General features: G+C 47.2%; 1 protein-coding gene across 16 annotated transcripts in view; it reads left to right on the top strand.

The window, feature by feature from the left end:
- Window positions 1-16,611, top strand: part of DAGLA (diacylglycerol lipase alpha) — a 78,988-nt gene extending 62,377 nt beyond the window's left edge. For all 16 annotated transcript variants that reach the window (XM_080403826.1, XM_080403821.1, XM_080403820.1 and 13 more), the window contains 5 exons: window positions 466-538; window positions 1,650-1,846; window positions 2,250-2,379; window positions 3,234-3,415; window positions 5,928-16,611. In XM_080403826.1, coding sequence (XP_080259952.1) covers window positions 466-538; window positions 1,650-1,846; window positions 2,250-2,379; window positions 3,234-3,415; window positions 5,928-6,855 — 1,510 coding nt within the window. In that variant the 3' untranslated portion in view covers window positions 6,856-16,611. The remainder of the gene's footprint in view (window positions 1-465; window positions 539-1,649; window positions 1,847-2,249; window positions 2,380-3,233; window positions 3,416-5,927) is intronic.
- The last annotated feature ends 419 nt before the right edge of the window (window positions 16,612-17,030 follow it).

Below are 17,030 nucleotides of genomic sequence, written 5' to 3'. Positions count from 1 at the left end.
GCATGTAGAATTCACTGGAGGAAAAGTACCACACAGTATTGAATGTGCCTTTTGGTAACCTGTGTGACAAAATCTTGTCCATCCTGTAGTCTGTATAGTGGTGTCATATAGCTCTGTGACATCTTTCTGCCTTCCCTCTTCTGTGTCATCCTATACTTGTCTTGCTCGCTTCTTTCTGTGGTTGTATCATCTCGTTATCTGTCCATTGACCTCTCACATCTGTTCACTGATCTGATTCTGCTATTACATTTCATACCTGTTATTGCCATGACGATTTCCTGTTGCCTCTTAACCCTGGTTACTGGTCCTGGGTGATGCCACAACCCACCTCTGAAATGATCTGCATTATGGCCTTGTTGCATTCTTGTAGTGTCTTTTGTAGAACAGTTTCTCGTTCTGCACTGTGTGTCCCTACCATCCTGTTCCCAGCCCAGCTGTTGTAAACGCTTCTTCCTCTTTTTCCAGAATCGGTCTCTCTCAGCTGGAGGGATTTCGCCGGCAGCTTCTGGATGTTCTTCAAAGAAGTAACAAACCAAAGGTAAGAGTAACAGACAGACACAACACCTCAAAGTGAGTCTCTGAGCAGTGATGGTAAATGTTTAGTGTCACATAGCAATGCTGCAGACTTCCTCTGCCCTCCAGGTCTCCTCAGGTCCACTGTGACTATTATTTAGGTAACCAGAGGAGTGATGGCAAGAGCTGGAAGGCAGCTAGAGCGGTCAGACCAAAGGGCTGCACTCTGCAGTCTGTGTGATGATTCTGGCTCCCTTGCTCAGAGCTCACCATCACAGGTCTAAAATAACTGAGCAAGAGATTTTTCTCATCCGAGCTTGTTTTGGTGTCTGTGTTCCAACTGTAGCTTTTCTTGGCCAGTAACGAATGGTAACAGGCTAGCAAGTACAACAGTTATCTGCTTATAGACACTGCTGCGTGCTGTCTGGGTGGTGCTGTTCTAGGATGAGCGGTCTGTTGATGTTTTAGAGATAGAAAATGTGGAAAATTGTTCCTCTCCAGGCTTCTTTACCATTACACTGAGATGGAAAAAACAATAAAATGTTAAGATTTTTTGGGGTAAAATATTATAGAAATGACCTGTAAAGGGAGAAAACTGAGCTTACATTTATTTTTCTTATTAACATTCTATGGTTTTTTGTGTTTTGGCTTCTGGGTGTTTTTGGTGAGTTTTTGAGGGTTTTTAGGATTTCTTTCAGTGCATAAAGAAAGGCCTAAACAGAACTTTTGTATGTTTGTTATATAATCTTCTGCTTAGTTTTGTGCATTAAAAATTCAGATTCAGTCTACCTTGTTTATCCCAGAAGATACCAAGTTATCAGTCGGTGGGCAAGTTGGTGCTTGCTCTAGGTCCTTAACTCTACAAAATCCTCCAGTAAAAAAAGGAAGGATGAGATGTTGCTAGTTCTGAGGTTAAAATTGTAAAAAGAAGAAACACCTTTCCTAGGCAGGGTTATCTCTGCCTCTAGGTCTATTATTTAATCAATTGGGGCACAAGACCTGTTTTTGTTTGTGTTTTTTTCTGGCATTAGATACTTAGTTTAAAACTCCCAATAGTGTCTTGTGAGATGGCTTTGCTTTTCTTTTGATGTTTTTCTTTTATCAATGTTCTCTTTCCTTTCTCTTGTGTTGGACAGTGGCGAATCATTGTGGGGGCTACAAAGTGCATACCCAAGTCAGAGCTCCCTGAAGAGACAGAAGAAAATTCAGTAACAAGTAATCGTCTCTGGACTCATCCCAGTGATCTGACTATCGCCCTGTCTGCAAGCACGCCACTTTACCCACCTGGCCGCATCATCCACGTGGTGCACAATCATCCTGCAGAGCAGTGCTGGTGAGTATGTGCAGAGCTGTGAAGCCAGCCCACAGGTGGAGGTGAAAATTCTTTTGGAAAAGAATCCCCAAGACAGGAACCTATCTACCAAGGAGGTGATTTTTTTAATTCCTTTTTTTTTTTTTTCCCTCCACTGTCTTGTGGTGACAGTGATTGTGTCTGTGTTGTCAGAATAAAAAGATAGTCATGTCACTGTTGGCTAGTGCAGAGTTTTGGAGCGATGGCAGTAGCTTGCATACTTTAATATCTCCTCCCTCTGTTTTGGGTTTTTGGTTTTTTTTTTTCCTGTTGCTTTTTCTGTCTCTAAAACCTGCTGTTTCTTTCTTTTGCATGCCAAAATATTGGCCTGCTCTTTCATCCCCTGCTCCTTGTTTTTTCCTCTGGATCCCAACTCCTCTTCCAGTTGCTGTGAGCAAGAGGATCCCACTTACTTTGCTATCTGGGGTGACAATAAGGCGTTCAATGAAGTGATCATCTCGCCAGCGATGTTGCACGAACACCTCCCATACGTGGTCATGGAAGGGTTGAACAAGGTAAGGCAGAGAATTAGGATCAGGGGGCACTAGGTGCCCTAAGAAAATGAATGCCTCGTCACAGACCTTTATGTATGTAGGATAAGTAGTCCTTTCCCAGGAATGCTGACTGTTTATACAAGACCATGTACTTTGGAGGGGAGGAGGAAAGAAGATTGTGCTCTGGGCCAGTCACAGGCTATTAGTTGGACGTAATGAGGCCTGGAAATGGAATGCAGATCTCCAGCCCAGCACCTAGAGTTCCAGACTATGTCTTTTTTCCAAATTTAGTGTCATAATAACACGCAGTAGGGTGGTGTTTGGTTTCTTCTCTCAGAAGCTGCCCATTAGACTGCGGCTCAGGTGAAATCCAGGCTGCAACGGAAGTCCTCCAAGCTGCAGCCGTAGCCCCTCTGTTAGTCTGAAGGGTGATTGAGGGTGTGTGTAATGGCTGTAGAATGGGTCTCTGCCATGAAGCTGCAGTTCCTAGCCATGCAGCTTTACCATGGAGACTTCATAGAATGGTTTGGGTTGGAAGGGACCTTAAAGATGATCTAATCTGACCCCCCTGCCATGGGCAGGGACACTTTCCATCAGAGCAGGTTGCTCCCAGCCCCCTCTGCCCTGCTGCTGTGAAGCCTGCTCCTTGCCCCATCTTGACATCACCTCCCCAGCACTGGATTTCCAGCAGGGCATTCTGACAGGATAGACTATGTCAGAATTTATTGATATAATCCCGTATCACAAGACCTTTTCCTGTGCTTGCAGAAGGTGCTGGTGAGAAACAGAGGCAGGTCTAGCCATTTGAAAGCCCTGAGCTGAGAACAGCAAAGCTACTATCTCCACTAAAGCACTACTCTGTCTGCCTTGAATAGGTCTTGGAGAATTACAACAAAGGGAAAACAGCTTTACTTTCTGCAGCCAAAGTGATGGTGAGTCCTACAGAAGTGGATCTCACCCCAGAGTTGATCTTCCAGAGTCAGCCCTTGCCTAGTGGACCCTCAGTGCAGATCGGAACTGGAGCTGTAGCAGCGGACAGAAGGAACAGCAGTACTAAGTAAGGATATATATTTGATTTCTTTGAAGGATTCTTGGCTCTAGGTGTGGGTCCTCTTTCTCTTGGGGCATTGCAATCAATATTTGTGGGAAGGATAGATCCAAGGACTGCCTTTATGGGGACTTTTACTTCAGTATGTCTTGTGTCATGTTAGGGGAGAGAAAAGTCCTTTGTGTTGCTCAAGAATCTGTGAGTGTGGTGAAGTCAGGAGAACCTAAAAGTTGATGGTATAGAAGAAACATTCTTTTCTCCTTATCCAGACAAGTGGGGTTTTCCTGAAACTATAAAGGCAAAGCTTGCAGTCTTGCAGCCAAACTTCTGGTTTTCCTATGTGATTTTTGTGCCCAGAGATAGCCTACACAGTGATTCTCAAAAGCTGTGAAGCAGTGAAAGCCATAAGCTTACCAGAATGTAGGCATTTAAAGCTGCTTTATAATGTGACTTGTGTAATATTATAAACAGAACAATCTGGGAACCTGGATAAAGGTGAGGGGGAGGGCAGCTGGTGTCCTGTTTGTGGAGAGCGGGAGCAGTAAGCTCAGGCCAGTGGAAAACAGGTGAAGGGAAAAGGCATGTTCCAAGTGTGGAAGGTGTTCCTGCAGGGCTTGTTTTCTGAAACCCAGACCATCACTGAGCACTGACTTCAGTAGCCTAAAAAAGGCTGAAAGGTGGAGGAACATCTAGAAGGTATACAAAGGAGTGGCTTGGAAGAGCTTGTTCTTTGTAGTGTATGGGAACGGTGTTCCTCCAGGAGCTGATGGCAGAGACTCCTTGCAGATTTTTTGGATAACATTTGGGGTGTTGCAGGACCACAAACTTGCAAGAAGCAAAAAAAAAAAAAGATATGAAAATGTGAGCAAGGACTTGTTTCAAAGCTGGAACACGTGACTTCCATCACAGAATTGCATTATGTAGGGCAAATTGGCAGACAAAATAGGGAAGATGAGAGAAGGAGGAAGGTTTGTAGTCAGAGATGGCAAATGGGAATTGTGAGTGGAAACAGAAGGCAGCATTGTGGGTGGGAGAGGATTATTCCTTTGCAAGGGAAGCACTTCTGTGGAGATTTCAGGTACAGACCCAACAGGAAGCTCTGTGTGTGTGGGAAGAGGCAGGGTGAGGTGGTCTGTGCTGAGTGATGGACCAGGTGAGTATTTTTGAGATAATGAGTGACATTTAAGCTCTTAAGAAAAATAAGACAGCAAGTAATAGGGAAGGTTCTTATCACAGAAGGTGTGAATGGTCAGAGACTTTGAAGGAGAGCTTAGAAGCAGAACTGCAGCTCTGATGAAACAGCAGGAACAGGGATCGGCTGATGTTTGTGAAGGCTACAGTAAGACTGAGAAGAGGAACTAGGTCAAGCAGCAGGGAGAGGAGCGGTGGTTTCTGTGTGGGAGCAGACCCAAGGGCCTGCTTCCCTTTGAGGTGAATGGAAGAATAGGGGGGAATTATGAGATATGAAAGGAAAAGGAAGGAGAGAGAGGACAGAGAGACTTAAGGGAGGTGCTAGAGTGGAAACAACTGTAGGTTAGCTGTATTTATTTTAAGGTCAGAGCCAGCTTACTGTGTTGCGCTTCCTCTTCTTGTTCTCAGACAACTGTTACTCTCTATAGAAGTTACAAAGTGATCAAATATTGGCCTAACTTTTCTTTCCCTATACATACGCAGTCCTCTCCCAAGCTCAGGCTCTTTTCTTAGAGATTTCCTTAAGTTCTTATCTTTAGGGCTGCTGTTTTGGCTGCAGCTAATCCCAGGCTTTGTGCATGCCTGATGTGGGGAGCTCCTTCCCTGTGTCTTTTCTGGAGGAGCCTGCTGAATCCTTTAAAGTCTTAGTGCAACTGGAATCTTTCTAAAGATCTTTACTTGTCTTAAGCTGAGTAAATGGCTTTTTTACCTATTTTAAAGTTTGCTACCTGAAATGGTAGCTGAATTGGTCAAGGGCAGTGCTCTTAACAGCCTCCTGGCATTTGTGGTAGTAAGGTAGGGATTGCCAGCATGGAAGAGGGGAAGGCACGAGACTGACTGGAATGGTTCCAGAGTGTGAGAAGAAAAAGTAGTGGGTTAACTGTAGGCTAGTCCTCAACCTCTCTAGTTTCAACTAGGACTAGTCTCAGTCCTCTCTAATACAGAGGTGCCGGGTGAGAGAGGAGTTTCTCTGCACCTGTGGAGACTGCACTGTGGTTTGGGGTGCTTCAGTTAAAAGTGCTGTAAGTTTCACTGGGAGCAGAACCATAGTCCTCAGTGGTGCTTGAGAGGGGAGACATTTAGCCAGGAGAAAAGGGAGAAGGGCAAGAACCTGACTTTGCAGAGGGAAGGAACTGTACCTAACATTTTCATCTGGGAGGATGGAGAGATGAGAGGTTTCTTGAAGTTGTGTGTGGCTCTGGTTAAAGCAGTGACACGTACCCTCAGTGTGTATGGGAAACTGTGCCCAAGACTTGGTTCCTCTGGCTGTTCTGGCAGCTTGTGGTTCTGTGGAGTGGTGCAGCCTCACATTGTCTGTTTCTCATTGCAGGAGGAAGTCCCATTCTGAAATTAGTTTGGAGGGGTTTTATGAGACAAAGCCACTTTCTCCTGTGCAGAAAGACCCTGTGGAGCTGCTTCTCCTGGATACAAAGGAACGTCTGTCTGTGGAGCTGCAGGACCGTCGTGCCCCTCTTGCCACCATGGAGAGCCTCTCGGACAATGAATCCATCTACAGCTTTGACTCAAGGCGCTCCTCTGGTTTTCGGAGCATCCGGGGCTCCCCCAGCCTCCATGCTGTCATGGAGAAGGATGAGACGCACTGCTTTTATATAGACCCTGTTATCCCTGAGGAGAACCCTTCTCTCAGCTCGCGGACAGAGCTGCTGGCTGCTGATAGCCTTTCCAAGCACTCCCAGGAGACTCAGCCCCCTGACAATGCGCTCAACAGTGGTGGCACTACCCCCCAGCGACGCTGCAGTGAGGAGGGGGCCAGCAGTGAGGGGGACCGAGTTTCCTTAGCCCCTCGTGAGGAGCTGTCCCTCCAGAATGGACGGCTCACTGACGTACCCAGTCCCCAAGTGCTGGAGTTTGCAGAGTTCATAGACAGCCTCTTTAATTTGGATAGCAAAAGCAGCTCCTTCCAGGACATCTACTGCATGATGGTGTCAGACAGTTCCAGTGACTTTGCAGAGATGCCCAAGTCTGTCAGTGATCAGGAGATCCTGTTGAGGGCACAATACGAACCCAACCTAGTCCCAAAGCCCCCGAGGTTGTTTGCAGGCTCAACAGAACCTTCATCGGGCATCTCTGTCTCACCCTCTTTCCCCCTTAGTTCATCTGAAGAACTCATGGACATCACTCCCACAGGCGTGAGCAGCCAGGAGTGCCTGGCCACTGACAAAATCCGGACTTCCACCCCTTCTGGTAATGTAACCAGCCCTGTCAAGCAGGACGACCTCATGATTTCAGCCCTCTAGTGCAGGGCAACGGGGTGCGGCTCTGAGAGCTGATCCTGTAGGCTGAGTGCTGGCATGATAATACTTGGAGGAGGTGGTCGTCGGGCGGGTCGGATTGCAGGAGACAGCTGGAAACATTCCTTCTGGGGTGACACAGTGGTGGCACACTGGTGTCTGGAGGATGGATTGTGCTAGAGTCCTGTGCTTGCAGCTGGGGGAAGCATTGCCTCACGAGACCGAGAGGGTCTGAGTCGCTAAAGGTAGTTGCAAGTTCCCTACCTCAGCCTGCCACATTTCATTCCAGAGGCAGATTCCTTGCCCCAGGGCACCTGCTGAGTTTGGGAGTGAGATACCCTGCTTCAGGGAATCCTCTGGGGTGACAGGGTGGATTCTTTGAAGCTTGAGGATTGGATAGACGGAAGCAAAGGGGCCAGACCAGATCAACCCCTTGGTACAGTGTCAGTGGTTTTGGAAATGAGCGGATTGAGACTTTGGGCCCTGTTGCACTACCATGTTGGATCTGGCCCAAGATCCAATTCGTCACAATTCCACAGGGATTGCTTTTTGTAGGACACTCCTGTTTTAAAGCCATTGGGGCTGTATTCTCCCCAAATGCAGTCTCCCCTCCCCTGGCCAGGCGCAGCAAGAATGGGGCTGGCACTGTGTTTTCTCTCCCCTGAGTACTTCTGTGTTCACTGACCACCAGGCTGCTTCTGAGACGGAAGGACACTGTTCTGAAGAGCCAAAGCCCTCTGCCATGTCCCTCTTTTGCCAGAAGAGAGTTCTCCCGGATGTCATCATCGTCACTTCTCAGTTCCCTGGACCACTCTGAGCTGGCAACATTCCTGCAGGACTGACAGGATTCTCATCTCAGAGCTGCATGGATTGATCAGCTTAAAAATTCAACAGGCTTCTCAACACCCAGTGTTATTTGGCAGGCCCCTGCGGAGCCTGGGAGCCTCTCCTGGACTCCGCTGAGTCCTCACACCACCCATATGCAGTAATCACAGATCAATGCCAGCCTCTGTCATTGGGAGTTCAGGGAAAAGATGAACTTTTACTAAGTATTGAAATTTCTTGTATGTTTACAGAGCTGCTAAGCTTTTTTGGAAGGTATTTATTAAGCAAACAGGGAGGCTTTCCCTAAGCAAAAATCATGTTTGTTCTTTCCTTCCTGTGCTGTTCCCTCTGGGGACTGGGGGGAGAGAGGATGGGCAGGTACAACTGCAAGTTCCCTGCTTTTAAAGTGGGTTGGAGTCTGGGGGAGGCTGCGTGCATCATTTGTCTGCCTCTGTTGCACAACACTGCATTGCAAAGTGTGACCAAGTTGCTAGTAAAACTACCTGAGCACTGCTGTGCAGGGCCTCGGTGCCCAGAAGAGCCTACTAGACCTATGTAGGCAGGCACTTTTTCTAATGATGGGAGCAGGAGAAAAACTACCTGTCTAGAAAGTTAAACATGCTGTGACCTGTAGAAGGCCTTTAATTGACAAAACACCTTCATATCAAAGCTCAGCAGAGTTACCAATCAGTCTCACTGGAGCTCTGTCCTCCCTCACTGGAAAAGAAATTCCTATTTTAACTTCCTTATCACAGATGTTATTGCCCTCCTTTCCCCTCCTTAGCTGTGATATTTCCATTGCGGGGGGATGCTGTGCTTCCCAGGAGCTTAGCTCATGACGAGTCCTTGTGTTCCTGTTATCCCTAGCTGTGTTCATAGAGAGTCTCTTGAAGCCCCAGGCACATGTCAGGGCTGTGGTGTCCTGGGTGCCACACAAACAGAGCGTGGGGTATCAGATGCCATCAAGCCAGAACAGGAGCACTTTATAACCACCGTGCATTGATGTCAATAACTTCAGGTGCACAGAAGCGAACTGGACTTTGTGTCCAAGTGCCGATCTCCCACTTAACAATTTACTGTGGGATCCTGTGTCTCCTGCTCCTTACACATTGCAGGGCCTTCAGAAATGCAGGAGCTTTGTTAAATGGGCAGTAAAATGTTGTCCTTGTGGTTTAGGTTCCAAAGGTAACCTTTTCTATACTGTTTTGAATTGGAGGGAAGAAGCCCCTCTGAATTTAAAATACTTTGTAAAAGAAAAATACTTTTATTCTGAGCAACGAGAAATTACTTTTTTCTTTGTAGATCCTTCAGAAAAGAGCAGTGTTGTTCCCCTTGCTGAGAGCTTTTATGGTTCAGGAGCTCATATAGAGCAGCTGTGTAAGTGCCATCAGATCATCCACTATTGCAGACCACAGGGTAAGGCTGAATTGCTGCACACACCCAAGAAACGCTAAAAAGGTGGTGTCCAGGAATACGCACAATAAACTGGGTAGTTTTGAGGGGGGAAAGGGGAGCTGAAGTGCAGGGAGGCTGAGGCTAGCAGGCTAGCTCACCTCCTGATGCAGGCTGCTGACACACCTTGATAGAGTGGGAAAAGGAGTTCATTTCTGCCTTTAAGTGTCAGCAGAAGGTGGGTAGTAATAACACTTAGCACTTAGGCAGAGTTTTATATCTGCAAAGCACTTTACAAACATTAATGAAAGAATCATCTCTGTCCCTGGCAGTTAGGTATTAGGAGATGGCTATCTCTGAGACTAGGTGGATCTACTGGTGCCCTACCCAAGGATGGTGGAGAGATGACTCAAGGTCAGGAAGATAATCTCCCTCTTCAGAAAAAAAAAAAAATAAAAATTCAGTTGTGACCTGATGATGTTTAATGGGTCACAGTGTTGCACTAGAAAGTAAATTCTGGCCTGGGTGTACCTCCACCATGTCCTGGAAGATGCAATTGTTGTGCATGGCTGTTTCCTTCTCTGTGCCATTGGAACTATGTCCCAGGGGAACGGGGTTACCTTGTCCTTGGCCAGCTGTAGCAGGAAGCAGCCTGGCATGCTGCATTTTTTTGCTTTGCGCTCTGTGATTATTAGGCTGCTTCTGAAAAGCCTGGGAATACCTAATACTTGTGACCTGGGCTTGCCATAGATTAAGGCAGTAAAGGTCCAAAAGAGCCCTTTTAGTAAAGGTTCTTGTTGCATCACATGATGGGTAGTTCCTGGTTTCCATTGTCCTCTCTTGACAAACAGATCTGTTCCCAGTTCTCATGAAGTAAATCCATGTTCTTTGCATTATTTCTGCTTTAAATGTCTCTCTGTGTCTTGATTCTCATCGCTCCTTTGCTATAAGAACATTTGGACAGGCTGATCTCCTATTTCATCCTGGAAGAGCATGTCTGGGAAGTTAAAATAAACGCTAAGCCTGTAGCTACCTCCTTCATTTGTACTGCATGCTGTCACCTGCTTTCTCTGCCCTCGCTCCGCTCTGATGTGCAGCTGTCTTGGGAAACATGAAGCATCTTCAGATTTCTTAATCTCTTGGCTTCTGGTTCCTACCCTTAAGCTTTGTGCCTTCTAATTTTTATATGTTCTCTTAGTATTTCAGTGGGATGTTGTACCACACGAGGAGGCAGTGCTGGAGGTGCAGTTCATAGTGCCTGATGCCCTAGACCCCAGCTAAACTAAGTTCACCCAGTTCAATGGCACATCCTTAAAATTCCCTCCAAGAGCTTTTTGGTAAAGTAATGGAGCTGAGGCCGTGCAGTTCCTGGAGAGTAAAGTGAGCTTTGTGCACCTTAAAATTAAAGCACAGTTATTGGAAAAAAAAGCTTTGCCAAATACTCTAGCGGGGTGCTCTGCCCTCTCCACGATCCACTGTGCGGCAGAGTTCAGTTGACTGTAGTCGGCATTTGCCGTTGCATGCGTGTTTGCGATAATCTCAGCAGACTGGCATGGAGTGTAATCCTGAAGCCTTGAAGCATTTGGGGCGATATGGGAGACCCTTAACTAGGGGTGTTAAACTCCATCCAGCATCTGAGGAAGGGCTGCTGACCCTGCTGCGAGTGTGCTCCCAAGGCGTGAAGGGGTTGTGCTGCTGTCTGGTTTCTGCACCTATAAGCTGCGCTTCAGCCCTTCTGGGTGTGTCCAAAGCAGAATAAAACAATCTTATTGATAATATCCCGGTGAGATTTGATCATCAAGCCCTTAGCATGTGATGTTGGCTGGCTTTGGGTTTGGAAGCTCTTCTGCGTCAGTATTAGTTGCTTTTATTGTTGCTTTAATTGCAGCAGTGCCAAGAACTTTGACAGGATCCTGCTGTGCTGAGTATCTACAAGCGCTGAACAGTGAAAACTCTTCACCCATACTCACCGTTATCCCCTTTCCTTCTCTGGGGGGTTGCCCTTTCTGTTGGAACATGCAATTTCTCCTAAAACAGCCACTCTCTAACCTTTCCTCTTTTCTTTGCTCCCTATTCCTGCCACCTTACATCTCTTCTTGGTTGCTCTCTCTCAGGATGATGGTGTCTTAGTCTGCATCCTTGACAGCACCGCTGATCCCGGGCAATATAGCTCTCCCATGCGTCTCATGATGACCCAAACCCAGCTGAATGGGATTCCTGTCTTGATTCACTTGAGACACCTGCCACCCACTGTGATGGCTAAGGCTATCTAGAAAGGTCAAAGTGTTCTCAACACCCAGAAGTTCTTTAGCTATCCGTAGCTTTTGCTTACCCGGTCTGTGGTCAGTGTTTTCAGTGTCCATCCATAATTTCTGCAACTTTTAAAGAACTTTATTCAAAGTAAACAGGAGTTGTATTGTTGTGTTGTATATCTACAGAGGACTGAGATGCCAAAGCTGGTTGTGAGTGTAGATCTACAAATCCAGCGGCTCCCATTTCTATACTTTTAGGACATTGTTGCTTGGATTGTAATAATCACTGAAGGTTCCAAACAGGATTTAGGTGGGAAATAGATGTTGCTGTCAATGAACAAGGGTAAGACGGAGGAAAACCACCAAGCATGGGGATACAGGATCAGCATGTGCTCCTTGGAACTGCTTCTGCTCTGGGAGTTTGACTTGTTGCTGTGTCCTGTCTCTACCAAAAGAAACAGAACAGGGCTGACCTGTATGAAGTGCAACAAACTAGATGAATATGGCATTACTTTTTCAAATATAATCTCCTAACAAGGTTCCCATCTGCTCAGTTTCACTGTTTGTAATCCGGGCCTAATTAAGAGGGCTTTTTAAACCTTCCCTTAATATCTCAAGTGATTCTGTTTCTTTGTCAGGTGTCTCTGATTTTTCACTGCTCTAGATTCATGTGGGCCCCAGTCTTAATGTTCTTTCTATAGAACTTTTGCATGTTTCTGGTTACTACTGCTTCCTGCTTTTAAATTAATTTTAATCCTTCCTGTATCCTGCTTTTAGACAGGGCAATGAGATCTGTACATGTTTGAGAGCATCCTGTTGATTTGTAAAATGGCCTTTTCTAATATATTCATTATGCACTTAGATGCTTTCTCAGCTTTTTTAATCTGCCTGTTGGCAAAGACCAATATTTTCATTGAATCGCCCACACAGATAACTGGTTTAATTCAACTTACAAATTGGGGCACATGAATAATCATAATTATCCCTTGCAATGGTGATTAGTTGGGGTTAATCATTGCTGAAATGCATATGTCAGAGTGTTTAGTGTTTATCTTTTGTGGCTATTGCCCTACAGGGAAGACTGGGAGAAGGAGCATCAGTTCTAGCTAGCCCCAGAATGTGTGCTTTGTTGTTGGCCATTGTATTGGCACCCTGATACTTTCCCCTTTCCTAGGATAGCTGTTAGATCTTTCTTGTAGCAAAACAGGATACATATTACCTATGCAAACTGCTTGGGTTCCTTTACACACCTTACAATCTGCATGAATGGGTTTCTCTATTAGTGAAATTTGGAATGTCTTAAAGTTGAGCTGCTGAGTTACAAGCTCCTCCAGCTCCCAGCAGACTGATGGTGCCGGAGGGCATTCGAGCCTGACCTGTTGCGTTTCTGTGGTCAGCAGAAACCCTTCTGTGTTTGCCTTGGGAATCAGCTGGTGCTGGGTTCGCTTTGTCCCCATGAGTACCTGCTGCTGGGATATCCTCTTCCTTGGCAGTAGGAGAACATCCTGGCTTTCCAGCAAGGGTAGCAGTGGCATTTGATTTCCATTTTTTTAGGTATGGTGGTTGCAGTTACTGCCTGCAGAGCATGTTAAGCTACCCAGGTCAGTAATTTGCTGATAAAGTGGTTTGTAACTCTTCTGGTGTAATGCAGAAATACTGGCAGACATTTAAAATAATCTCCAGCCCTCAACAAACCTAACACCTTTGCTTTTTGCCTAAAAGCCCCTTGAGCTTTCCTCCAACCTAGAGCATTACATTTGTTCCTTTCTGCTCAGACAACTGAAGTCTGAGGTTGCTTTTGCTGACAATCCTTCCATGCTGTCACTTGCTTGTGTGTTTAAATTCACCCTGCTAAAGCTGGATTTTTGCTGAGAGCTGTTAGTTAATTACGCTGCTGCCAACAGACTCTCACAGAGCTTCCCTGCACTTTAGGAAATGTGTAGACAATCTCTGCAATCCTCTTTCTAGTTGCAAAAGCGTAGGGTGAGAAGATACTTGTTGGCTAAGTGCTCCCTTGTTAGAGTTCTGTAGCAGCAAAAGTAACAAGTTGCAGAAGTATGGGGAAGTAAAAGGAAAATGGATCATTTATCTCATGCACTGAACCTGAAAGCTCAGTGTAAAAACCAAGACAGATTTAACACAGATGGTTGTTGTTTCTTAGCTGTGAAACATCAGCTTCTTCCCTGCTTGCAGTGTATTTGTGTGTCCTTAGCCTGCCTAAGGAAAGGGAGGGCTGGAAACTGAGCAGCAGTTTTGCACAGGCTGATGCTCCCAGTGAAGGAATATATGGCTCGGAAGCGCTGGCTGAATCGGGCTTGTTACATGTTCTTCTCGGAGCCTGTGTAGTACTGAAGTGCAGCGCTGGATTTAGTGAAGAGCTGCATCTCTTGTGCCAAAGCTCCCTCTCACGGTGCTGCTGCGTGGAGGAGGCGATGCTCCGCGTCCCAGGCAGGCAGCACCCTGCGCCCGTTCTCGGCAGCTGGGAGAAGAATGGGAGGAAGGCTGCAGCTGGGAGGTGGGACTTGGTCTGGGAGCTCCTTGCTCTCCAGTCAGATGGTCATACTGGTGTTACAGGTCACGTACGAGAGGTATGTGAAATCGGCGTTCGTGGAAGGCTTTCTCTCCCTTGGCAGCTCCTGAGCGTGCTGTGCCGGCTCTGTTCCCTTCAAGGGAGGCGCCCCTGCGCCTTGCAGTGAGGTCCGGCCGGTTAGATGCCAGGGACAAGCCTGGGGGGCTGTGGTTTGTCTGCTTCAGAGTTTTATGTTGCAGCTCTGAGAGTCAGGACCTTCACCGCCGAGATGGGTGGGTGTTAGATCTGTGGCGGACAGAGCCTGAAACATAAACCCTAAAATACTTGAGGAAGGAGATCCCTCGCTGTATAACAGCAGCCTGCTGTGCGGAGGGCAGCGTGTTCTGCAAGAGCAGCGTGGCTGGTGGCTTCCTTGTGTGGCAGGAGTCCTGCAGACCACCACGTGCCGGCTGTGCTTCTTCCTTTGCTATCTCCCAACCCTCTCTGCACCCAGCGCTTCCCTTGAGCTGTTGCGCTCTGCGCGGGAGGATGTTGCTAGCCTAAACTCAGGCTGCTGAAGGGCAGGCAGGCTGGAAATTCAAAACTGTTGAGAAGAGCAGTTCCTTGCTTTGTTGTAGGGACTTGCAGTCCTAAAACGCATCAGCTGTCTCTGTAACTGTTGTTGTTTTCTTTCTTTTTTTTTTTTTTTTTTTTTTTTGCTTATTTTCTTGAGTTCATATCGTGCCTTTGTCTTCCTTTGGCTTAAGGTCCAAGCCTTCTGTTGGGGACCAGACACCTGCCAGCTTCCTTCTCTACTTCTGTGCGTTATTTCTTCTCTGGGTGTGGAAGGCAATGCAGTGTGGCCAAGGATGGGTTTAAAGTCACCCTTGCTGCCAGGCCCTCCCTTTCTGCCTCAGCTGGGACTTGCCACATTTCCCCACTTGCTGCCTCAGGTCGTATCCAAGTGCCAACAGCAAAGCCTGGCCTGAGGCAGGCTGTTTCCTTGAACCTGCGCATCAGTTCCCCTGCCAGCCCCCTCTGATCTAGAACCTCATCTTGTGCAGTGAGTGTTTTCTGTGCGGTAGGAAGGGAATATTTCCTGCTGCTTCTTAGCTTTGGTATCTATGACCTCAGTCAGTGTTTAACAGATCTGTTCATGAGAAAAACTTCCTCTCAGGTCTATTCACGAGTAAAACTCTTTGTACTCTTCAAGATCTGACTCAGTTTTTGCAAGAACTTATGCTGAAAGGGACTTAACGTATTCTGAACTGTCTGCTGCAGTTTTGATTTTACTGATGTTTTTCACTGGTACTGGAACAGCCATCTTCCAAAGGTAAGCTCTCTTTTTAGAGAGCTGTGCGTTTTTGCTGCTTTCATTGCCGTGTTTGAGACCTCTGACCTCTCCGTGTCATCCTGTGCTCCGTTTTTCATTTACTGAAGTTTTCTACCTGCCCAGTGTATCTGTGTGACGAGGGGACCTCTAGCTGGTTATCTGCAAACTCATTAAACACAGAGCAGCACAGGACCAAGCCTTCATTTTGGTTTTTATTGGGATTCCACTGCCCTGCTTTCCATTGTGGGCTTTGTGCAGTTCTGATGGCTCAGAGTCGGAGGTACCTGGTGCACGTGGCAGTGCCAGGAGGGAGCAGTACGCACAGCGCGTATGTCACCCAGCACTCAGGCTGGCTTGGTGGCACATGCCTGTAACGGTCTGTCCTGTCATGGTGTGCCACTTGGTGTGCAAAGCGGTCACACCCCGCTGTGTTGGCTAGACCACTGCCGCACACCTTTTTGGGTCTTAACTGCTTCATCAGTGTGCCCACTGCGCTTGCTGGTGGCCGCTGTCTGGTGGCAAAGTGGCGTCACCTGCAGCTATGGAGGCCGTGGCTCCCTGGCTTTCCCTCCACAAATGCTGCAGCTGACTGAAGAGGTGATGTCCAGGGAATAGTCTCAAGCTTCTTCCTAGTGATAAACTTAATTACTAATGTCAACACAGGGATTATTGGTGATGGGTTGTGGCTCCCTGCCTGTGTGTGTGGGGCAGCAGGAGAGGAGCGTGCTGCCCGGTGAGACCCTTTCCTTTGGCTCAGCGGTCTGCTCCGGTGTCCTGCCGTGACAGCCACCAGCCTGGCCTGGCCTCCCTTATGGCTGTGAGCGAGCAGACAGCAAGACCAGAGGAACTGGCGGAAACTATTTCTTTTCTCATCTTTTTGTGCTTTTTAGTGTTGGGTGGAGCCCAGCTGGGTGGCTTTGTGCAACAGGAGCTGTCTGTGGGTGGGGGGCTCCACACAGTAACTCCTTTGCCTCCTACTTCTCTGTCAGTGGACACCAATGCCTCTATGGAAAAGCCCTTCTGCCTGCTTCTGTCACCAATCTCACATCATGCCCTGGGGCAGCTCAGAGTAGGGTAGCTATGAATTAACTCTTTGACCCCAATTGCCTCTTTATAGCTAAAGCCTTTTGCATTTATGGGAGAAACAGTCCTCCTAGGGAGCTATGAGCTGCTCAGACTGCCTCTTGCAGGGCTTGGAGCACTTGCATATGCAATCAGGGGGGAGACAGCACAGGATTCTGTGTCCCCGTGCTCAACCAAGAGGTCGCTGCCTGTCCTGGGAACGCTGCCCTCCGAATCCCTGCTCCGAGCTGCCCCAGCATGAAGACTACAAGGAAACTAAAGCACTCCTCATGTGCCATTCTCATGTGACTTTTTGTACCTATGTATGAAAGATCCAAACTAATATTGCTGTAAAGAAAGATACAGATTAATATAGCATATTATATAAAGATATATGTATATAAAAGTTTCTGTATATTGTATGGCACTGTGTATAAAATGGATGTAGAAGCATGACTGGCGTATGTGACTGTTCCCATGTCTGACCTGGAGAATGATAGTTGTGATTTGCTTGAGGTTATGTCTTAAAGGATTGTGCGTGAGTTTGAGAGTTGGAAAAACCTGCACTGTGCTCTCCTTGTAGGACAAGGGACGTGGTGTCGGTGCATCACTACAGCGTGCGCTCCCTGGAGAGCTCTGGGGAGTAATTTAGCTGCCACTGGGGCTGATGATCACCTCGCTAGCTCTGCCTGTTCTGGATCCAGGCCTTTGAGGAAATGAGAAAAGCGCTTTGGGGGACATCCCTGTCCCTTGAGATCAGCTTGACGCTTCTGTGCCCTGCTTTTCTGTGCAGCAGTCACTAGCTCCA

The sequence above is a fragment of the Falco punctatus genome, assembly GCF_963210335.1.
Source record: "Falco punctatus genome assembly, chromosome: 10".
NCBI lineage: Eukaryota > Metazoa > Chordata > Aves > Falconiformes > Falconidae > Falco > Falco punctatus.
Note: the sequence above shows the minus strand (reverse complement) of the source record. Positions and strands in the feature narration are given on the sequence as shown.